At 51.2% G+C, this 23,738-nt stretch overlaps 1 protein-coding gene across 27 annotated transcripts in view; it reads left to right on the forward strand.

The window, feature by feature from the left end:
- Positions 1–1,315: 1,315 nt before the first annotated feature.
- CELF4 (CUGBP Elav-like family member 4) overlaps positions 1,316–23,738 on the forward strand; it is a gene marked incomplete at both ends in the record, with an annotated part of 298,840 nt that continues 276,417 nt past the window's right edge. For all 27 annotated transcript variants that reach the window (XM_079942015.1, XM_079942006.1, XM_079942016.1 and 24 more), the window contains one exon: positions 1,316–1,601. In XM_079942015.1, the coding sequence (XP_079798141.1) occupies positions 1,316–1,601 (286 nt within the window). The remainder of the gene's footprint in view (positions 1,602–23,738) is intronic.

Genomic DNA, 23,738 nt, shown 5'->3' on the forward strand with positions numbered 1-23,738 from the left:
TTTGGGGCGGGGAGGCCGTCCGGGACGGAATACCCACCTCCAGCCTTCGCGGGCGGGCTGGGACGAGGGTCGGGCCCCGACTCTCTACGCCCCGTGCCCCCAGCGCTGCCCAACCGCTCCCCAGACCCGTCCTCCCCAGGTAGCTCGGGTGGCGGTAGATGCCGTGCGGGAGGGCGAAGATTTGGGGCTGCTCTGGCAGGTTGGGGATGCGAGGAGGGAAAAAGCAGAGAAAGACAGTGAGAGCGCGCGCGAGAGAGAGCTCTTGTCTACAGATTTATCCACATAACATATATTTATGTAGCATTTTTTTCTCTCGACACTGATCAATGCGCACTCGGATCGCTGGGCGGACTTCCTCCAAGCCGGCTCGCTTTTTCAAGTCTAAATAAAGGGAACCAGATGGGAGAAAAAAAGCGCCCATTCCACCTTCGCCGCCGCCCCGCCCGCCGTCCCTGCCTTTGCTTCGCCCGCCTGGCGCTCTAATAGAGCGCAGCTCAGGGGATAACGCCCCCCTACATACCCACACGAAAATGAAAATCAATGTTTTTTTAAAAAAACAAAAAGTTGCACCTGCTGCTATTACAAAAAGAACCCCCGAAAGGCAAAGAGGAAGCCAGCAGCCCCGTTCTTAACTGGCACCCGCTCCCCGCGGCCGCCGGGCCCGGAATCTCAGCGCCTCCCGAAGAGCCATGCGCCTGGCGCTATTTATAGCCGGGGGCCGTCTCGGACTGTACCACCGCTGCTCGCCGGGGCCGCCGACAGGGGAGGCGCGGCGGGGCCGGCGCCGCCCCACGCCACCCTGCTCCAGGCCGCCGCCCGCCGCCGCGCTGAGCCCCCCCACCTTAATCTCGCCCTCCCGGCCCCGCGCCCCCCTCTTCCGCGCGCGCACACTCGCCGCCCCCACCCCTGGTCTGACTGGGAACTTGAACCGGTCCAGCCTGTTTAAACGCAAAGGACAGAGATCCTGTCTGTTCAATGTAAAAAAAAAAAAAAAAAAAAGAAAAAAAAAGAAAAAAAAATCTGATCAGACCGAAAGAGAGAGAGAGAGAGAGAGAGAGGGAGAGAGGGAGAGAGAGAGAAGAGAGGGAGGGAGAGAGAGGGGGGAGAGGAGAGAGAGCGCGAGCGCGAGCGAGCGAGAGAAGAGAGGAGAAAGAGAGAGAGCAGAGAGCGAGAGGAGAGCGAGGTGTAGAGAAACCGAGGGGGAGAGAACCCGAGTGTGTGTATGCGTGTGCGTGTGTGAGCGCGAGCGAGCTTGCGAGGGAGAGGAGCGAGAGAGTGCGAGCAAGAAAGAATAAAAGGAAAGAAGATTTTCTCTATGTATATAAAGATGGCCACGTTAGCAAACGGACAGGCTGACAACGCGAGCCTCAGTACCAACGGGCTCGGCAGCAGCCCGGGCAGCGCCGGGCATATGAACGGATTAAGCCACAGTCCGGGGAACCCGTCGACCATTCCCATGAAGGACCACGATGCCATCAAGCTGTTCATTGGGCAGATCCCCCGCAACCTGGATGAGAAGGACCTCAAGCCCCTCTTCGAGGAGTTCGGCAAGATCTACGAGCTTACGGTTCTGAAGGACAGGTTCACAGGCATGCACAAAGGTGAGTGCACCTTTCGCTCCCAACTTTGCCGGGGAGAAAGAGCGGGCGGGCGGGCCGATCGGCCAGCGACGAACGAGCGAGCGGGAGACGGCGCGAGAGGGAGCCTCGGGCGGACGCCGAGGAGGGAGGCGCTCCGGCAGCAGAGACCGGGACTGGGGTGCGTGGGGAGCTGTTCGCCGGGGCAAGGCTGGGTTTTGGGCAAAAAGCTGATAGACGCGGTTTCGTGGGGAGAGAAGCGGGAGCAGAAGAAGAAGAGAAAGAGAGAGAGGATCGAGGGGAAACGGGGCTTGGATTTTTGGGTACAGCGACTTGAAAGACTGGGATGGGGACGTCTGCACCGGCCGAGCCCGGGACGCTGAGCAGACTGGCGGGCTCTCAGCCGGCCGGGGACCAAGGGTGCTGTCCATCGCCGTGGTGCTGAAATACTAAGCGGAGGTGGTTTTCTCCTTCTCCGCTCCGGGCCAGAGTAGCAGGAGCGCAGCCGTCTAAAAAGAAGAGAGGTGACAGATTCAAAGATACATTTTTTATTTCGCTATCAATTTAACAGTAAACTCTCCGTGTCGAGCTGTGTGCCTGAATAATCCGGTTGTGGTGCGAGTGGCGGAGGAGGGGTTGGGGGGGTTAGTTGTTTGAAGGAAAGGGGGACAAAACCTAAGGTAAGAATTAGCAAAGAACCAGCCATCCCCTGGGTGTAGTGGGGGGGTCAGGGAAGCCTGGATGATCCCCTCCTCCAGAAAGCAGGGCTTCGAGAAAAAAATCTGTGTGTGAAAGATATGCATTTTGGAGGGTGTATCCTAAATTATCCCAAACTCACCATGCAGAGAGGTTTATAGTACATCGTTTCTTTCCCTTGAAGCAGTCATTACTAGTGAGTGCTTGGAGGAGGGGGAAACAGAATGATCAAAGAATTAAAACCCAGCAACTTTTTAGGAAAGTGGTCATGGGAATTGTCTGCAGCCTGCCTGTTTTCTCCTTGTTTTATTATCTTTAAGGCAGAGCCCCAAACGTGTTCAGTTGTAGAACGTGTGTGGGTGGCTGGTGGGTGACGAAATTAGCCCAGTGCTTGCTCCCTAACAGTAATGTATAGGATGTGCAGCGGGAATTAATCGGGGCTGGAGCTGTGTAGGCAAGTTAAATGCTTTCTGAGAGAGATTGATCGTCAGGCAGAGAAGGAGCATTGGGCTAAGGAAGTTGTAAGGGATGTGTGTGGACGTTCCGTTTTTAATAAACAGTAGTGTGGAGAGCTGCTGAAGATGCTGTGTTAGAGCTGGTGGTTTAAAAGATGAAAACACACACACGCACATGCACACCTACCCACACACAGAGGGCAGCCTCATCCTTGGCCACAAATGGGCTATGAACAGAGCTGATCCTCCGGCACATTAGGTGCAGAGCGCGGAGCTGTCTGGTTCTCTAAGCAGCAGTGGTTTTCACTATCACAGCCTCCCTCCTTCTTCAGCCCTCCCTTCATCCGAATACTAAGCAGAGCTCCGAACTCTTCATAGTTGGAGTCCCAGAGAGCAGTTTTTATTGGCTTTAGCATCTTCCAGCTTGCCTGCTGAGGAGTAAATCTTAAAGTTAATGGCATGTTGAGTAGCACAAAAACATAGCAGAATGGAAATATACTGGGTTTGCTGGGGTGGGGTGAGGGTGGGAGCTGTAATGGAGAGAGAAACCAACCTTTATTCAATATGGAGAAAATGTCTGTTCAGAAGAGAAACTGGAAAGGTGGAATGGGGAGGCAGTCTTCGAAATAATATCAGTTTCCCCCTTTTTCACCCTCCTTCTCAAGTCAACCATATCTCTGTAGTTTTTCCCTTTCCAATCAAGCTCCCTAGAAGCTAATCAAGGTTTGTATTAAACCTTTGTCATTTTAATATGTCCCCAGATTTTAAAATAGCAATAATGAAAATTAAGAAGCAGAGGTAGAGAAATACTTTGCCCATCTTAATGACAGGTTCTTGTGGGGATTTGAGATTTTAAAGTTTAAAAAAATCAGTATCCACTAGAGGCAAAAAGACAGTTGTGAAGAACTGAGCTTCCTATGAGATCTGGGTTGGAGCACTTTATTTGCTTCTTTATTCCAAATGAAGATAATCTTAAACAATATTCCTCGGTTTCTTCTCACGATCGCTTGCTAGTATCATCACTCTGTTTCTGATGTTTTGGGGGCTCCCTTTTACTATAGCAAAGATGTAGAATTATCATCATCTGCATCAGCGAGGTAGAGAAGGTTAAGATATAGTCGCATCGTATGTATCATACCATATATATGCATACACATATCTGGCGAGGATTCCTATGACAAGCAAAACTTCATTTTCTAAATAATTCCTCCTCTAAACTGGCTCAGTCAGGGGCAGGCAGGCCCGTTGGCTCTGGAATGCTGGGTGCTTCATTGTCAAAGCTCACCCTTCAGAGCCTGAGCATATTTTTTTTTCCTATGAAACTTCCTGCCTCTCCATCCCTCAGATTTTTATAGGCAAGGTTGGCCCACAATGTCCCTAACAGTGCTTGGAAGCTCTGAGAGAGCTGAATAAATGAGACAGTTTCTGAGGCCTGGTTTATTCATTCCTAGAAGAGTTTGAACTCCTCCTTCAGTGATACCGCCTGATTTATTAGCTAATCCTGATAAAATAAGCTTCCGGCCACCTTAAAAAATTACTTGCTTGCCATTGGTGATTAATTACTGTTTAGTCAAAAGCATGATGAGGCTTGAAGAATGAGGGTTGCATTTGACTTCTAGATTTCCCCCAAGTCTAAATTATAACATGAGGCTAGGGATAGAAACGTGCCTTTGTTAAGCCTGGTTTCGGGGTATATTTGTGGCTTTTTCTTTCCCCTTCTTGAATTTCTAACTTCTAATGAATCATACTGGGATAAAATTGAGAGACATGACAGGATACTGGCCTTCAGTGTGGATGGAATACATATGCTACTGGTTAAAAAAAGAAGAAAAAAAATAAGTAAAAATTAAATTAAGTACATGAGATTTCAGGTGGGTATCCATTTGTTGGCCACCTGCCATTTCTGGTAACTAAAGAAGGAAACAGTTCTAAGGGTTAATGGAATACCTGCCATGCGTAGAGTGAACCTTAAAAGGCAATTACTCCAGTCAAATTGGGAGTCTGGAGGAGGGAGTAGGTGTGTGTTGTGGAGAAAACCCGGCCGTATCGGAGAAAGGCTGTTGGGCTGGGGAGGCAGCAAATAGCAGTTGTGGACTGGCGTGATTACCGTAAAGGTAAATTCACCCCCTGGAGAACAGAAGGCAAATGGGTAGGGGGAGATCTGGGCGCTAGGCAGAGAGAGAAAGAAAGGAAAAAGCCCAGAACAATTTGAAGAAACAACACCTAAGGAAGAAAACCCAGTTTAATGCAAACTCTCCCGGCTAACTCAGAGTCTCCTTTTCTCCCCCATTAGAAGCACTTCGAGAAAGATTGTTTTTCCAGGCTCCAAAGAGAAAGACATTAGGCTATTGATTAAAGAAGAGAGAGGCAAACTCCCAGGGTATCAGCAGAAGTGAACTGAGGACGAATTTTGCCCCTTCTTATAGAATTTTTCTCCTTTGGAGAAGGAAACAGGTCATCCACTAGTCTAATTCTTCCCTTCTATCACTTTTTATTTATTTCTATTTTATTCCTTGTATTTCCTGAAAAACAAAGGCAGTGACTGAAAATACGTACACACACACACACACACACACACACACACACACACAACTGCTAACACACACACACATACACAGTTAGTGGATCACACATGAACAAGCCAAAATCCATTCATAACTTTGGTCTTATCTAGCAGGATAGGAGGCAGCAAAGACTGAGTTACTGGGAGACATAAAGACTAGTGCTCTCTGGATAGCCATATTATAATGCATTATCTTTAAAGTCATTTAAGTCCAATTTAAGTGGTATTTAGTATAATATTTATGAATTAATGTGATCTAAGCATAGGGCTGTCCCCAAAGGTTTAAACAGCCTTTACTACTGATATGTGCTTGTTCCCGGAGCTTGCGATGCATTTTAATCTAAACAGCTAAGTCCTCATCACAGTCCCTCTTGTTAACCAGTCAGAACAGATCTGTGGCCTGGATAACCACTCTGCATTGAGATTTTCCCCTGCTGCATGGAGGAAAATCTACTCTAGTGGCAGCCCGGGGGCTCCCAACCCAGGAGCCACAGCTTCAGGGATGTCGGGCCCTCATAATTTCATACTACATCCAGAGGGAGGGTGGGGACAGAGTAATGGAACCTTCTGTGCTTTGAGCTCTGGAGAGTATATCATTTAGAAATATACTCATCGTCAGATGCACAACCTCTCATTTCAATGGTATCTGAGTAGTAAATTCCTCAAGCCCCTTGATTTGGGGTACAGCTGGGAGAAGGCGAAAGGGCAAGGGTTATGATTATGTTCGGGTGATTTGTGACCATCTTCATAAAATTATGTCTGGTATTTTTGTGTAAGAGGTAACAATTCTCAAAACATCGAGTTTCTGCCACTTGACTTCAGCTGAAAGAGCTCATTGGTTTTTTTTGTTGTTTTGCCTTTTTTTTTTTTTTTCTGAGATAGGTGAATTAAAGCTAGTGAGGTTCTATCTGATTTCTGTTTTCAAATGAGTCTAAGAGACAGGGAAGCCGAAGTATCAGCATGGACATCAGCTCAAGTGAGATGAACCTTTAAAAACTACTCGGAAAAATAAAAATTCAGTTCTGTCCAGGGAAAAACACTAGCAGAATGGCTGGACACACACCTACAGCTTTTAAAAGAAAGATTTGCCTTGTGAGACAGAGATGTGGAAAATGAGATAGCTGTAATAAGAAGAAAAACATTTAAAAATAAGTTTCACTAAAGAAAATTAGCAATAGTAATTGTTGCAAAGTTAAAATAAACCTAAACAACTGCCCCCATTAAAAAAAAAAAAAAAAACCCTCCAAATTCCAGACGTTGATAAGTATCCTATCTAGGAGCAAAGAAAAAAACTATTGGGAATTGATTAGTTTATTTAAGACGCTGGTGGTTATTTGCTGGTTGTGCATGATTTCATTTATCTTTTAAACAGACTTCCCGAGAATTGACACACACATACACACACACACACACACGCACACCACACACAGAGATAAATCAATATGCACATGTGCACGTATATGCATCCATGTGCAAGCATGACTAAGCGCATCCCACACATATGGGAACCAGGGCTGGCCTAGATTTTACTGCAATTCAACAGGGAGATGTTAACACTCTTTCTCCCCCACCCTGCCCCACTCAGCTTTAATGGGGAATTCTAGATTGGGTTGAAAGAACCCCCTTGGCATACTTTCACTCTCTCCACCTGCTCCAGTTGGCTGACGTTTGTGACTTCTCAAACAAAAAACAAAATAAAACAAAAAGAAAAGCATTTCTTGAATGAAGTCATAGCTTTAAAACAACCCAAAGGAAAACAATTACAAACACGTATGCCATAGATATGCAAACGTCCCCTCAGTTCATGCGTATTGTAAAGTTTTCAGAGTGCTTTCAAAGAGCTGATTGCTGGGGGGCTTTCCTGATACCCAGTGATCTCAGCACTCTCCGGTGACTCGAGCAAAGGCCATTATCGCTGTCATTATTATTATTATCATCATCATCCTCATTATTATAATTTATAGACCAGGATGGGAGAGGAGCTTCTGAGTGATGCCTGAGGAGATATCCAAAACACCCACTATTTGGTTGAGAAAAGAGCTGGTCTCACTTGCTTCTGATGGATTTAGGAAAAACACTGCACAGCTCACACCTTCCAAGTCACCAGAGGGTGGTCAGTTTCCAAACTGACCCAGGAGGGATCTCAGTATAGAAGATTTGGAATGAGTACTCTGTAGAGGAGAGGAAGATGCAATAGAGAATGAGGCCCAACATCGTAGGCAGAAAAAAGGAAAACTGAAAGTTGGAAGGCCAAAATGCCAGCCGCAAGCTGGGATCACTGGTTGACAGTGGCTGAAACTGCAGCAGCTTCTGAACTTGGAAGGGAAATCCCATGTGACATGCTGAGAGAAGAGCTCGAGGGTGTGAAAATCTGTGTGTGTCTCTGGGTACTGGAGGGTTGGGGGAGGGAAGATGCTGCAGCCTGCGTGGGTGTTGGTGTGAGTGCATGCGTGTGTGTGTGTGTGTGTGTGTGCATGTGCGCACAGGGAAGACATGACAAATTCAAGTGTCGTGGAGATGATGTTAGGGGTAGTTTCATCTTGCAAGGCTATATGTGTGATCAGGGAGATGGTTGATGAAGAAAAGAGGAGAATGACGCTGTCCTTGTGATTATGTACATGCTCCACCTCAGAACTCATGGCTTGGATTTGTCAATGATCTAAGTTCCAGTGTGGAGGCGTGCTCTTGTTCATCTGCCTGATAGCCCCACTCAGAAGTCCAGGTTGGGGAGAGGGTTCATCTCCCCCCACACATCACTCTTCAAAGGCTTGCCCACTTCTGCTCACCTACTGACTCATTTTAGAAATGACCTTCCATCCGAGATCTGAGTGGCCAGCCACAGAGCCCAGCTCTCTGCAGAGATCATTCCCTCCACTCTCTGCATTCCCTACTCCACCTGCTGCCACTTGGCATCCCTGTCCAACTTTTCTTTTGTAGTGCTTTCACACATACACACACACACACACACACACACACACACACACAGACATACACATACAGGGGAGTTGACCGAGTCAGTCCAGCTAGGCCCTGGCAAGCAAAGGACTGCATTAGCCTGAATGCACACAGGGGTGGCAGGGACCTGGTGGCCCGGCTTTTGGGCTCTCTACAAGGAAATCACATCCTCTTCCTCTACTTTTAACTTTTCTGCAGGCCTTCATATACACATATTCTCCAAGAATCACAGAAGGCATCTAATTCTGCCCAAATAGCCTAGGGAAGGGGCACAGAGCCCCCAGCTTAGTTGGAGCCCTTTTATGCTCTTCCAACTCCCTCTTTTCTTTTTTCTCCTCGCTATTTAAGATGCCCTCGAAAACCCACAGTGGGTCTGAAGAGAAAGATACATGTTCCACTTGGCAACGTGAGGGTATGGTTAAAGATGCCAGGGCAAGAGGACGATGATGGGGTAGAAACGGTGGCAGAGGAATTCCCAGAGTTGATGTGCTTGCCCTAAGGGCTTCCTCCATCTCCACTCATCCAGTTTCCAGTGGCCCCTGGATGGGTATAAAGCCGAAGATACAGCTCTGCCCACAGAAACCAACAAAGCAGCCAGGTGGGCAGCCCCAGGGTAATTGCCCTCCTTTCTGTGTCCCTCCGGGCGCAGAAGGGGATGTGTTCAGGACCAAGGGGTCACAGGGCTGCTCCCCTTCCACTCACTCCACCTTTGGTTTCCCTTATCCTCCCTTGTATATCTCCCCTCCAGCATAAGCTGACTGACACTCAAATGAAGCAATTCCCAGCAGCTCAGCTCAGGAGCAAATCCTACGTGGCCATCTGCAAGGTGTAAATAAATGGGTGCCCTCGTGGAGACAGACATAGTTCTGGTTCCGTGAGGATGGAAGAGCCAAAAATATTGATCAAAGCTCGGGAAAAAAAATTGATAATGAGCTGACCTCCAACAAGAGTTTAGTTGACGGAGACTTCTGAAGGCCGGCTCTGGACAGCGCATAAAACTGACCACGCTGTTACTTTATTGCAATACACTCTGCTTTAATTAATTAATCACCTTTGTTAAGAGCTGCTCCAGATCAAAGGTTTCTGGATACTTAGCAGATCTTACTAACAAAGCCCCCATGCATTAGGCTATCCTACTGCTCACGGTGAGGCAAGCAACCTTCCTTCCCATTTTCTTTCCTCTTAGCCGTGGCTTCTTCCTCTTTGTTAAAGATGAATGGATCTTACCGCACAGCCGTTCTGTCCTAGGATGGGGACGGTGAGGGGTGTTGCCCGCTGAGGGCATGGGGCTTCCTCTCAGCAGCTGTTTCTAAAATTACGTGACTAAGACTTGGTTCACCTTCAAATCTATCTGGCTGAAATGGGGAGTGTCAATAGAATAAAAACAGAGCTCGTGGAAATGCAAGAGACGTGTGTATGTGTGTGTGTGAGTGTTTGTGTGTGTAGGCACGTGCACAAGCAAGTATGTGCACATCCACATAAATATTATGGGATCGATACATTTCACATCCGCTGCCCACACCTCTTAACTTCTCCCTCCTGTCTCTTGAGCACCTGTGCTACTGTCGTATTTCACTCTGAGAAATGCTCGGAGCTGAAGCGTGCATAGATGATGCTATATTGAACCAAGCCATTGTTTGGATTCGGTTACGGAGTCCGGGTACGCATTGAAGGATGGTCCTCGCCTGGCGTAGGTGGTGCCTAAAGAATCTACTTCTCAAGATATGACAGGAACCTCACTCTCTAGAGTCCCCAAAACCTACAGACTGACAGGTGACTTACTTGAAAGCAACCCTTGGAGTCATTCTAGGAAGATTTGAATGCCATACGTGGCTGTTTGTTCATTATTCTAATTTAATGATGCAGTCACACCTAATTAATCCATGTCTGGTTTATTCACACACTAAGTCTGAGGATCCAGAAGATCTCTCTAGCTAGCTGGCTTCCCTTTACAGGGGCGAGTGAGGGGCCTCCCCCGGCAAGTGAGCGTGTCCGGGTCCAAACAGGAACGGATCACCGTAGACAGACTTGATGAAGGCGCTGTCCACCCACGTAGGAATGACAGCAGTTACAGAGATGACAGCAATCAGAGACTAGCGACGAGATCTGTGTGCCTGTGTGCACACACGTGAGCACACAATGCATGCATTCCACCAGGGCAACCTTCAAATAGGCAACGGGCCACACCCCCAGTGTGTACAAAACAACACGGCCTTATGGAGTGTCAAGCATTCCTATGATTGGGAGTTTCGGTGCAGAAGGTTGTGAGACTGAGCTGAGTCAAACTCCCCTCTCTGGCCTGGAGAAAGCTAAATGCATTGCTGCCGCCGCACAGATAAAGAGACTGAGGCCGGGAGCAGCAAAGTGCAGTCTGCAGCGTGGCCCTCAGCGGACCTCCCCATAGCTGCTTCTGGCCATACCGCTCCCAGTGAGTGCTGCCTCTCGCCTGGCAGGTACATTGAGAGAACAAGGATCAACCTAATAATATCCTTATAAAGCCAAGCCTCCTGTGCTAGTCCTAGGAGACAAGAGGCATCCAAAGATCAAACACTACATCACAGTGTATTTGTAAGCACTCTCTGATACAGCTACCTCCCTATAATGCTCTAATTGACTATTTGATCAGCTCTAAAAGGCCCGGTGTTCAAGACAGACTCACACACATTCACACACTCACACACATACCCTCACCGCACAAGCACACGCATGCAGTCTCTCTCTTGCACATGGCACTGTACCCACACCAGTTCATCCAACAAACGTAGATCTGCACAGGAGACACTTGACGTTGAGTGAAATCACACATCTGAGATCATACATGCCCTTCCATTAATGGGCTTATCAATAACTCTTAAAGAAATGTGACAGCCAGCCCAGAGTGATTCAGTTGTATGGACAAAGGTCAGCATATAGATATCCATTATTAATAATATCAATATCTTGGTTGACCAATATAACCAGAAACTGTATCATGTCGCTGCTGATGGGCAAGTCTAGGAGGACTCCTCTGCAAGAGCAGGAAATTATGCCCATGTAAAATTAATCATATTGACTGGTTCTAAGAATATACGGAGAGGTGAAGATGTTGAGAGCTCTTTCCATGGTGGGAAAGGGGGACCTTGTTCCCAGAGGCTCCCTGGTCTTGAACCCTTGGAAAGCACCCAGGAAGGAGGTGTCTACCAGGGCAACCTTCAAATAGGCAAGAGGCCACACCCCCAGTGTGTACAAAACAACACGGCCTTATGGAGTGTCAAGCATTCCTATGATTGGGAGTTTCGGTGCAGAAGGTTGTGAGACTGAGCTGAGTCAAACTCCCCTCTCTGGCCTGGAGAAAGCCGAATGCATTGCTGCCGCCGCACAGATAAAGAGACTGAGGCCGGCAGCAGCAAAGTGCAGTCTGCAGCGTGGCCCTCAGCGGACCTCCCCATAGCTGCTTCTGGCCATACCGCTCCCAGTGAGTGCTGCCTCTCGCCTGGCAGGTACACCAAAAAGAACGCTTTCCCTCATCCGGCCTCCGCTTTCCAGCGGGGTGAGGTAGAGGAGAGGTGTTCTCTGGACAGGAAAAGAAAGAAATAGGATCCCCTAACCATTATCCACCCAACATATCCACATCTTTCTGTCAAATCAATACTTGGCATGGCTTGGTCTCACCGGATGGGGCACAGAGAGCATCCCTGTACCCGCTGTGTGAAGAGGTCTATCTCTGAGGGGTGGTGTGAGCCTGAAGCGGCATCCCCAGTTACAGGGCTGGATATTGGCCTCGGGGGGATGTCAGTGTGCACCCTTTGCAGCTTAAAGGTCCCAGGAAGAAAGGCACCCAATCCCATCAATCATGTGACTGGGTTCTTGAGACCAGCAGAGCCAGGGTCTTTTCTTGTCAGCCTTGTTGGTCAGGTTGGTATGGTCTGGACTGTAGAAGGCCGTCGCTCACTCAGTCTCACCTCCAGGCACAGTGAGCAGGAAGGAAAGGGAAGGCCATGTGTCCTTGGCCTTGGAATTGTTGTGTGGCATGCCCCTGGCCTCTCATGGCCTTGCACACTGGAGCCCAGCTCAGGCTGTTCCTGGTCCTCCTTGGCCACGCTGGGCAGCACCTGATCAGGTGTTCTGAGGGAGAAGTGGACAGCAGAGACTCCAGTGGCCGAGGGCTTGGCAGAGAGAGACGGAACAGAGCCGACAATTTGGATCATTTCTTTTCTCTGTTCCCAGAGCCTGTGCAGGTAGCTGGAAGGGAGACTGCCTTAGAGGCCAGGTCCCCCGGTGGGGTGATGATGGACGATAGGAAAGGAACTGCTAAGGTGCAGGGGAGATGCCTTTGATGTGAAGGAAGGAGAGGAAATGGTCCCTGTGGCTGGGGTAGGAGCGCTTGGAACTCAGCAGACAGGCCACCTGCCTCCCCCTCCTGGCCTCTGGCACACTCAGAGTCCCTCCAGACACTTACACCCAGCCCTTGGGACCAAGGGCCTTGGCCAGTCTCTGTTCCCTCCCCCGTGCTAATGGCCCAGCCTTGTTAACTGAGGCTACCTTGGACAGTTCCCAGATCTCTGGACTTGCCCACCACCCGGGGCCCAGACTAGGCATGGCCACAGAGTTGTTTGGGGAGGGTGTACCCTCCTGGTCCACAGAGCCACACCGCTGCCTCGACCCCAGAGGCCTGGGTCTAAGGAACTCTAGGAGAACAGCCCAAAGCCAAGAGGCTAGGACCCTCCTGTAGACCCTTTCCCTACCTTAGGGAGGGGTCCCCAAACTGTGCATGTGGAGGGGCTCCCCTCTCCTCCAGCGGTTGCCTGCCCTCTGACCGTGAGAGGGAGAACTTCCTACTCTCAAGCAGGGCCCCTGAAGCCGAGGCGCCGCTCCTGCCGCAGTCCTGGCTCGGTGTCCAAACCTCTCCCGCACACCACTCCTTACCCCTACAGGACAAGGGGGGCACTCCTCTTACGCATGGGAGCCCCGTGTAGGAGTCGGCTGCATGGGACCCTGAGCCCAAGCCTGGGGCACCAGCAAAACAGAGCCAAGATGAAACAAGAGAGGAGGATCAGAAGATCCAGAAAGTATTGTAGTTCAGTATGCAGTTGCGTTTGGTTTCATTTCAAAAATGAATAATTCGTGTACGGTTTAGTACGGATTTTATTCTTCATTCCCTGTGTTGCGGCACCAGAATCTTTTCTATACTTAGGGGTCTGACATGGGTCCAACTCCAAACTGTTATATCCCTCAGCTTTTGCAGAGGACTCTCCAAATGCCCCCAGAAGGCACACACGCACACTCAACCCTGTGCCTGACCACCCGGGCCTGGGCACAGGATTGATTAGTTAGTGATCATTTGGCACACCTGCCACCCAGGTCCAGCTGAGACCCCAGGGCAGCAGCTCCAGGGCACCAAAGTTCCGTGGGCCATCGGAGTGAGAGGCACAGAGCGGGAGAGCCACCACTGGCTTATTTCCAGGCTTCATTTTCTCTTGCAATTTTTAACTCTTTTTCTTAAAATCTGAGACCTCCGCTTTGCTCTCATCTTGATTATTTCAATAAGTAAATTATTAGATTTATTTTAGAGTCAATTCTGTTGTTATTGTGTGGGGCAGGTTTGAAAATCCACTGGAATGAGAAGTAAAGGGTGAGGCCTGGGGCTGGAAGGGACGAGTTGGCCGAGCAGGTCCCCAGAGAGAGGAGAGGAATGCAGATAACCGGGCGGTGTCTCGGCTGGGAAAGCGCGCCCGAAGGCAGCAGTGAGCAGCCACTCCACAGGCCAGGTCACAGTGGCAGGCAGCTGGACGGGAGGACAGGAGCAGAGGCCCAGGTGGTGGCCGCAGAGCTGCAGCTGGGGGCGCCAGGTTCCTGCTCCCTTCTGTGCGAGACCCCCGTCTGCGACTCACACTGTCTCCAAAGCCTTGGTTTGTTTCTCCCGAGTTTCTCAAGTTTCTCAGCAAAACATTAACCCTGAATGTTCTGACTTATGTCAGCTGAGCCAGGCTGGTCCACAACAGAGGCCACAGAGCCGGGAGGAGAGGGTCCCCCAAGGCTGGCAGGAGAGGCAGGAGAATCCGGCTGGGGCAACAGGAGGGGAGCCATCGACCCAGCTGCAGTCTGCATCTAGGGCATACCAGCCCCACGCGGAGAGCAGGGTGCCATGCCTACCCCCATGGGGCAGGGCAGCCTTCTGCAAAGCAGAGAGCAAGTGCAGCGTTCCAAGCTGATGGGGGAGACACTCAGGGAAGACCAGGGTGGGGTGGGGGCAGAAACACGCCTCCCTCAAGGAGGCAGATTCATGTGCGACTCAGGTGCCCTGAGGGTCAAGTCCTCTCCTCGGAAGGCGGGAACCCACCGTCACCACGGAGAAGATCTGGGTGTGCTAGGAAGCAGCAAACCCACAAATATAAGACTACCCAATGCGAATGTCCTGTGTGGGGAATGAAGGACCCCCCCACAAAGAGGAGTAATCAGATAGGGGTACCAGCTTCCGGCCCAAGGGGCTTGGCCCCAGGCTCCCAGGTAGAGAGGGTGGCAGAAGCCCGGCTGGGACATGGGAACAAGGCAGAGCAGAGCCCGGAGGCTAGCTTGCTGCTGGCCTGCTTGTTTTGTTTCGTTTTGTTCCATTATGTTTCGTTTTTGTCCCACTGCAGTAAAGTCTTGTTCTCAGGCTGGTGGATAAAGGAATTTCTCACTTTGAATAAATTTCGACCTACCACCGGCCCAGCTGAGAGAGAAGAGTTGGGTGCAGGGGTAGGTGGGTGGGTTGCAGGTATGTCTGAGGAAGGTGGTGACACACATAGGACCTGCAAGGACAGGCCTCACCTTCTTTGGGGCTTCAGTGTCCTTCAGCTGTCCGAACGGCAGCCCACTTGGGCTGAGAGATTACTCGTGGAATATTTCAACCCGTGCCCATGTTCCCTGTCACCTAGTCAGGCATCCAGACTGTCCCCAAAGCTTACTCAGCTGAACATCCCGAGCAGTAAACTGGGTGTTTCTAGAGGTGGGAATCTCTCCCTGGCCCTCTGCCCTTCCTCTGTGCGGGCCCCCAGTTCAGGAGTGGCTGCAGGAAGCCAAGCAGTGGGTAAAGCCCAGGACAGCATTTCCTGCGGTGACACTGGTCTTGTGGCTGGAAGAATCTTGGCAGTTCCCAGGAAGAACCACTCCCAGTGTGGACAGCATACCCGGGCAAGGGTGTCAGGCTCCCTGGGCAGCCTGTTTACTGCATGGGAGCAATTGGGAGTGCTTCCTCCATCTCTGGGAGAGAAACCCAGCCCAGAGAAGCAGGAAGAGATGAGGTGATCTTTAGGGCCCCGAACACAGGAGTGTTTGTGGCCAACTCTTTAGCGGAAGGAAAACTCCCCTCGTTCAGGCCTTCCACAGAGCTTGACCCTGCAGCATCTTCCTGACCCATGGGATTTCTCAGCGGGGGAGCAGAACTGGGCCCCGTCACGGAGCTGGAGTCCTCCAGTGCCCGCCCCCCGCACCTACTCTACACTCCCCTGATGCCCCCTGGCCCCAAATCCCAAGCCCCAGGGCTCTCAGGGCACAACGGTCCCCAACCCAAATGACCTCCCTTTCCTATCCCTTCCAAGTCCTGCCCCTTGCTGATCTGACAAATCAAACTGGGCAGATGCGTCCCTAGCGGCTAATGGACACTAATGAGTTACCGTCACTGGTGACATGTGCCTCGTACAGGGACCTTTTAGAGCCCAGGCCATAACCCAAAAAACATCTCTCGTGGTGGGATTTCTGGCACAAGCCAAGCCAGAGGGAGAGGCCGTGAGTCAGGGAGGCCTCTGGCTGCTCCCTGGGCATGGGCCCGCCTGGCCTAAAGCTGTGTGGCCAGGACATGGACCACCCCCTCCCACGCCACAGGACCAGATGAAGCAGGCAGCGGAGGGGCTCAGACCCTGCCTGTCTCCCAGCAGGGCCGGCGCACCCAGGAGGCTGCCAAGTCAGAGGTCTAATCAAATATTAAACACAGTCAGTAAACTTAAACCAGTGCCGTATCTGAAGCGCCGAGTCCCTTCCCGAGAGCAGCCCAGCTCCAGCTCAGGGACGTTGCCAGGTCAGCTTTGCCTGGGTGCAAGGCTGGGGGCTTCTGGGCCCATGCCCCATGGTGCGCAGGAAAAGGGGAGACACACCGGGACCGTGGCAGGGACGCAGGCTCATGGTTTTTCTCCTCCATTCTGTTGTTCATTTCCTCTGATTTTTATCTCATCTCTCCTGATTGTCCTGGTGAAACTTAATAGACAAAGTGAATTTTTATTACATCATCAATATAATCTCCAGCTAATCAGCAGACTCGGGGGCCACCGCAAGCCCTACAGCTCCTCATCTGGCTTCATAAATAGTAGGGACAATCGCTGCCAAGCGTGACTCCTCCACCTCCTCCCAAGAGGCTTTCTCCCCACTGCTCCCCTTTCCCAGACCTATTCTTGGGGTTTCTGCCTTCCCACGGATCCCCCCCACCCAGTGGGCCACATTGCCGGTCGATGGAGATATCTTCCCCATTCGTATTTTTAGTTTTCTCCCTCCCAGCTTCAGCTGTTAAAATCACAAATCTGGGGCTCGTGTTTTGAATGCCAAAATAGCCTAATGTCGACTGATTTTGATTCTACTTTCCTCTGTGCTCAGAATATGATATGTCATAAGATATTACATAATCCGATAGATCACAGTATATACTCTAAGTCACGTTATATACCAAATTAAGTCATATATTTTACCGTACCTGTATAACCTATATACCAAAGGTGTTTTGGTCATTTAAAGTCAGATCTTGTATCTTATAGACTGTATCATACATGTTAAATTATATATTTCATTTGTATTATAGTATGCCTTCCATTTACATAGCATTTTAATCTGTAAAGGGCTTTCTTGTCTATTACCTCTTTCATCCCTATTGCAACAAGGTACAGTTGATACCTTTTTTATAAAGAAAAATGGAAAAGGGATCATGAAGGAAAATTACAACCTGGTCAAATCCTGCCAGGATACAGCAGAACGGCTCAGGCTCAGAACAGATGCCGGCGAGCCAGGGAAGGGGCCTGGGCGAACCAGAGGGGGCAGAGGCCTGGCCGATGGCCAAGTAGGCAGATTCCTGGGGCCTGGCCTGGGCAGCCCCTGGCCAAAGGGCAGCGATGATTTAAGGAATGTGTGATTGGTTTGTCTGTTTCACCACCAACCTGCCCGAAGTTAAAGGTGAAACTGAGTGTATCTTCTTGGGAGGCTGAGCCCGTTCACTAACTCAGGGTGTCTGCTCCCCTGCTCTCTGGGGCCACACCACTCTGCTCTGCAGTGGTTTGGATTTGGGGAAACCAGCAATCATCACTTAGAGTCAAATCCCATAAATAAGGTGGGTGACAAGGCTATTGAATCTGACCTTGGGTGTCCACACCCCCGACTGTTTGAGGGAAGGGGGAATCAGCTCCTTGCAGGCAGATCAGAGCCAGCTCTGGGAGGCGCCGACCACCCTTCACAAAGTCTCCCCTCTGATTCCTGTGCAAAAGTCTGCTTGTTCACATCTGTCCAGCAGATGAGCTGCATGCATCAGGGGGTCTCGGGAAAGCTCCTTCTCTCTGGGCCTGACAGTGCAAGGGAGGCCTGGACCCTCAGAGGGGCCCCTGGGAGCAGGCAGTGTTTTGCGCTCTGGACACTGCCTGCTTGCAGAGGTGGCTGGTGCACCAGGGATGGAGCTGGACGCCTGGTCCTCGCCCTGCCCGGCCCTCTGGCTCAGAGTCTCAGCTTTCTCCTCTCTCGAATCACTGCAGTGACCCCTGCTCACCCCACCTCTTAGGGTCATTGTGAGGATGGAATGAGCTAAAAGGAGGGAAAATGAGGTGTAAAAGTTAAAATCTCCAGGGCCATTGTCACGTATTGAGTGCCAGCACCCCCATCAGAACACAGAGAGCTCTGAAAGTCCTGCTCACTCAGAAATAGGATGCTTGGGCTGACATCAGGATGGACGGGAAGGAATATTGACAAAGCACCTACTACATGGCGTACACGTAGGACTCTTGCTTATTTTATCTCATCAAATCCTCGTGACAAAACTGCGACAGAGATGTCACTGTGCCCCTTTGAATGCCACAGGAACAGAAGCTTGAAGAGCAGGAACTCGACGGAGCTTACGCGCTATGGAGACGCAGAGCCAGAATTTGCAACCATATTTGTCATATTCTCAAACCCCCCACATTTCCATGACTGCAGCTCCCTTTATGGAAGTAAATAAAAAGATCACCTCTTCCATCGCCGTCATTTTACAGATGGGGATACTGAAGCCCTGTGACATTAAAAGCTAACGTTTTCTTAAATTATCCCACACCACATTTTACAGAGGTTCTGAAAACACACGCGCACACACACACACACACACACACACACACAAGTACATATACACATTACAGACACACAGAGATAACTCACATAAACACACCCTGTTACAGACACACACACGTGTATAGACACACAAAGAAATATATACTCACAGACACACATAGGAACACACTCACATAAGGACACTCAGATACCCATGTACACAAGCACACACCCCCCAAAATATAGATATAGCACACACACATAAACACATTTCACAGACACAGACATGCAGAAACATACCGAGTCACACATAGACACAATAGACACACACAGACATGCACACATAGAGGTACACACACAGACATAGATGCATATACTCACACAGAAGCACACACTCACACACCACACGTCAACAAGGCTTAATTAACCGTAAGGCCACAGGCACGATTTAGCCCCATAACTCTTTAGAAGCAGAAGCAAAACCCGCTGGTTTAGAGAAAGGGATGACAAGGGCCCAGCTTGGAGGCAGGGAGGGAGCCCAGTGGCCCCCGCAGCTCACCTTTCAGCCTTAGGCCAGGGGCCAAAAGTCGTCTCGCCAGCGCCTGTGTGGCGCGGGAGCCCCGTAAAGGTCAAGGCCAAATCCTTGTTAGAAATCAACAAATCTCCAGAAGGCATTTGCTGAGAACGCTCCGGCTGCATTTGTTCTTCCACATCCACCCCCAGGATCCTGGCCAGGTTTCTGCTCAACTGACCAAGACCAAAGGAAGGTCCTGGAGAAATTTGGGGCAGGCCTTCCAAGGACCCCCCCAGCCCTGTACATCTGTCCTGGGCAGGTCTAGTACAAGTAAAGCCAGGCCTGTGACCAGAAGAGGCACCTCCAGGAAAGAGTGACTGGAAGGGATGAGACGACAGGTGTAGGCTTGCAGCCCATCTGTCCTGGAGGCCAGCACTCGGGCTGCCTCCTCTGTGGCTCCTAGCGCTGAGGGAGGATGTCTTCCCACATCGAACCTCTGCTGTCCACCCAGGCCTGCCCCTGGCCTGCAGGGCTCCTGTCGGTCTATGGGACCACACTTTACCCAGGCTTGGCAGACAAAGTGGCCCTGTCCATCTGTATTAAGAAAATACACACACACACACACACACACACACACACACACTACATGGAGCAAAGGGTTAGCAATGATGCAATGACAAGGAGCTCATCAGAGAATGAGAAACATATGGTTTTCTTTAGGATAAAATCCTGAGGGTTTGGGAATGAGTCCACTAAATGTTCACCTCCTGAAGGACGAACAAACCATTTGGAAACTGAGACTTTCCTGGGACAATGGGGTGGGCCTGCTCTGCCATGCACGGACCTGGGCCGGGTGTGTTGGGTATGAGATGCTCTGGGCTGCCCTGGGAGGTGGTGTGTATGTGTTGCCCCGTCCCACGTGACCCTACTGTGCTGATGGGCCGTGAGGGGTGAGGCTCCGTGGGCAGCTCTGGGGACCATGGAGATAGATATGAACGGCCACGGCGTGGCTAGCTGCTGGCACACGGTGAGTCTATTCAAGGCATGCTGTGTGGATGCGTGTCGTCTCCTTGTGTCTGGCATTACTGTGTCCTGTGAGTCTCCTGCATGCTTGTACACGTATGCTGATGTTGTATGGGGCATGTGTGCGTGTCAGGTACAGGAGAGCAGTGATTTCTGCCCTGGTTCTGGAAAGGGATGTAAGGGAGCAGAGGAGGCTCTTGCTTGTTCCTGCACAGCTGCAAAGCTCCCTCATCCTGGGACCTGCTACCCAGGTGGGTCCCCCCTTTCTCTCAGCCCAGGGGGATCTCATGCCAGAAATGCCTCTGCCCCCATCCTGAAGCTCTGGGTCTGAGCAGAGCTCTGGGATCTGGAGCCCTTGCCTGTAGCCTCTGTGAGAACAGTGTGTGTGTGTGTGTGTGTGTGTGTGTGTGTGTGTATGCACACACACTGCCTCCATATAAGCACACTGCAATCTCAGCTGGGGAGGCCCAGGTAAGGAGCCGTGTGGACGTGTATGCCAGAAGTGCTGTATGGGGGTTGTCAGGGGCCCAGGTGGGCCAGTTTCTAAGTTACAGATTGTAAGTCTATGACTAGAGTTTCTACCAAGTGCACGTGAAAAACGGCAGAAAAGATGGGTCCAACTCCCTGGGCGGGCATACTTAAAGTTCCCTGCAAACGTGTGTGAGTCGGGGGGTCTCTCGAGGAGCCTCTGGCCAGGGTGTGGGAGAGGGGTGGGGGAAGGTCTGGGGGAGGCAGGGTCCCACACACGTATTGTATGGGCAGCCTGAGTGGGTGGGACGCTAAGGGAGACTGTCCTCCAGAAACCTCGCTGCTTTCGTGGATGCACGGCTGGGCCATCTGTGGCATTTTTCTCACATTCTGCCCACAGCTTCCCCTGGGAGATGAGAAAGAGGAGGTCGGGACTCCTCAACTTCCGGGTAGCCCTGCACACCCAGCTCCTCTCGGAGACAACCGAAAGTGTGGGGCTGTGTGTGTGTGTGTGTGTGCGTGTGTGTGTGCACGCGTGACAGACAGAGACAGAGAGGGAGCTTGCGGGGAGGGGCAGCAGCTATGGGAAGAGAGAGGGCCCCCTCCCCACTGCCTCCATCTGGGTGGGAGCAGATGGTACTCAAACTCAACCAGCCCAGAGGCAGGGCTTGGAAGCAGTGTGTCCTGAGGGAGGGACAGCGCAAAGGAGGCCAGGGTGAGGTTCCCGGGAAATGCTCCCGGGCTGAATGCATCTCTGCCCTCCCGGATCTGTCCTCTGTCCAGACACCCAGGGTCCATGAGCCCTGCCTCGCGTCTAGCTGCAGGGTCCCTGTTCCTTTGCTTCATCTCTGGGCCACTTGAGGCTGATCCAGCTCCTGGGGTGCAGACATGAAGGGCAGGCTCTTCCTAAGTCTGACCCCGGCGTGAACTCACTTTGCTCCGAGGCCTGGCAGGAGAAAAGCCGTCCTACCTGCCGCCATGGGTTCTAAGGTCTTGGGCTCATCAGGAGGGAATCACCGTGCTGGACTCAAATCCGGGGTCGTCATCTGTGCTTTGCCTGAAACATCCTCAGCAGGTAGCCCCCAGGCACACAGAGCCCTTAGGTGAAATCTGCCTTGTTTTCCCGCAGCCGAGGACAGACCCTGACCCTCCCCTGCCTTTCCTACGTCCCCTGTGTCCAAATTCCCTGGAAATCTGATGAGAAATGAAGATCCTGGCCTCTGCCTCAGACCTTGGAACTCCCAAGGTTTGGGACTCTGCAGCTGGAGAACAGCTCAGCAATCTCCAATGCCTGGTCCCCAGAGCCGCCCGGTAGCAACCCCCAGCCCCATGGTCAGTACCCAGTCCAGATTGTTGCTCCCTCCTGATTCAAAGCTGGACACCCTCCCAGCATCTCCTAACTTCCTGCACCCTGCCTCATGGCCCCCGGGGTGCAGCCTTCTTCCCCAGGGGAATGACCTCCTGCGCAGCCGGGACCACAGGATGACACATAAATCCCCCTCCTCAGGCTGCCATCGTCACTGCCAGAAACACACGTCTTTCCCACCAGTAGGAAGGGGTCCTGATCTCACGCTCTCACATTTTCCTCTCACACACTCACACGTGGGCGCACACACATTCACACACAGATACACATCCCGACATCCAGATACGCACAGGTGCATTGACAAACACAGAAACACTCACACACACACAGACACACAGACACACAGATACACACATGGGTTACGCTCTTCTGTTCCCAGCTCCACGGAGTCATGGCTGTGCTCAGCACCTCCCACGGCTTTCCAGGCCGCATTCAGAGGAAGGGGGTGTCTCCAGAGGTGGCCAGGGTCTGTGAGACAGACAGTCCTGAGGTCAAACCCCAGCTGTTCCACAGACAAGATGTGTGACCTTGGGCAAGTCACTTTACTTCATGGGCCAGCCTCAGTTTCCTCGTCTTGCAAATGGGAACATACAAACTGTCTAAATGGGTTTATTTCGAGTATGAAATGCAGTAATCTAGGCAAAGCAGTTAGCACAGTGCCTGGAACACGGTAAGCCTGAGATGAATTGTAGCTGTATAATAAGTGAAAAAGAAAAAGAACTGATAGAATTCCCATCCCAGCGACTCGCCTCTGGCCTTGCTGCTGTTGCGCTTCCTGGGAGATCAGTTCCAACTGCACCTCTGCTCAGCTGTGCCTACCCAGTGCACCTCGTCCCTCTGCCTCCCCCAGACCAAAGCCTGTCCCTTTGCAGAGACCGCGCTGAGCATCTTCCAGGAAGCCTCCTGCAGCAGCAGCTCGAACCTCCCACCCAGGGCCTCAGACCCACTGCGCCGACCTCCTGCCAGTGTGTGTCCATTCTGGGTCCATCCGGCCTCTCCTTCCCCCGTAAGCTCCCCACAGACACCCCTGCGGGCCTCGGCTGGACACACCTCAGGCACAGATCCATGGTGGCCACCTTCACTCACCTAGAAGGACAGTCACTCTGGCCCTGGCAAAGGCCAGTTGCTTTTTTAATATTAATTTTATTATAATTGTTTTCCATTGTGAGCAGTACCATAGAAAAAATAATCGAGATGGGAAAGGAGAAGAGAAGGTACCCGTAGTCCCACTCTTAAAGATGCTCCTGTGAATGTCATGGTGATTGTACTTAGGTCTGGCTGACAGGTCCCCTCAGAAGCAACACAGACAGAGCTCACTTGCCTACAGTGCACCCAGTGTTGGGCTACACCTTGTGTAAGAAGCAGAAGGAAGAGCCACAGCCACTCGCACCCCCCACACCCCCTAGGAGGCTCACAGGCTCGAGAGGAAATAACACTGGGGAAGATGATGCCCAAAGCACAAATGAAACACAACCTACCACCACCCACCACCAGCAGATACCACTGTGTGCCCAGGTCATGGAGGGATGAGCAGCTCCTGTGGCCAGGGTTTGAAAGTGGGTAGAAGCCCTGGGTTCTTGTCCAGGGGGCCCTGGAGTAAGTCATTGGGCTTTTCTAGATTTCCACTTTCTCACTTGGGCATGGAGATAACATCGGTCACCTCTAAGCATGCTTCCTGTTTCACAGTCTATCACCTACCAGGTGAAGTTCATGCTGGATTTAGAGCCCAGGGTTGCACAATAATGAGGGACTCTTGGAGGCTGGAGACAAGTGTGGGAAGATTTGAGGAGTCGTCCAGAGACCACAATCAGGGGTCAGAGGTAACAGGAAA

Source organism: Stenella coeruleoalba (assembly GCF_951394435.1).
Source record: "Stenella coeruleoalba genome assembly, chromosome: 14".
Taxonomy (NCBI): Eukaryota; Metazoa; Chordata; class Mammalia; order Artiodactyla; family Delphinidae; genus Stenella; species Stenella coeruleoalba.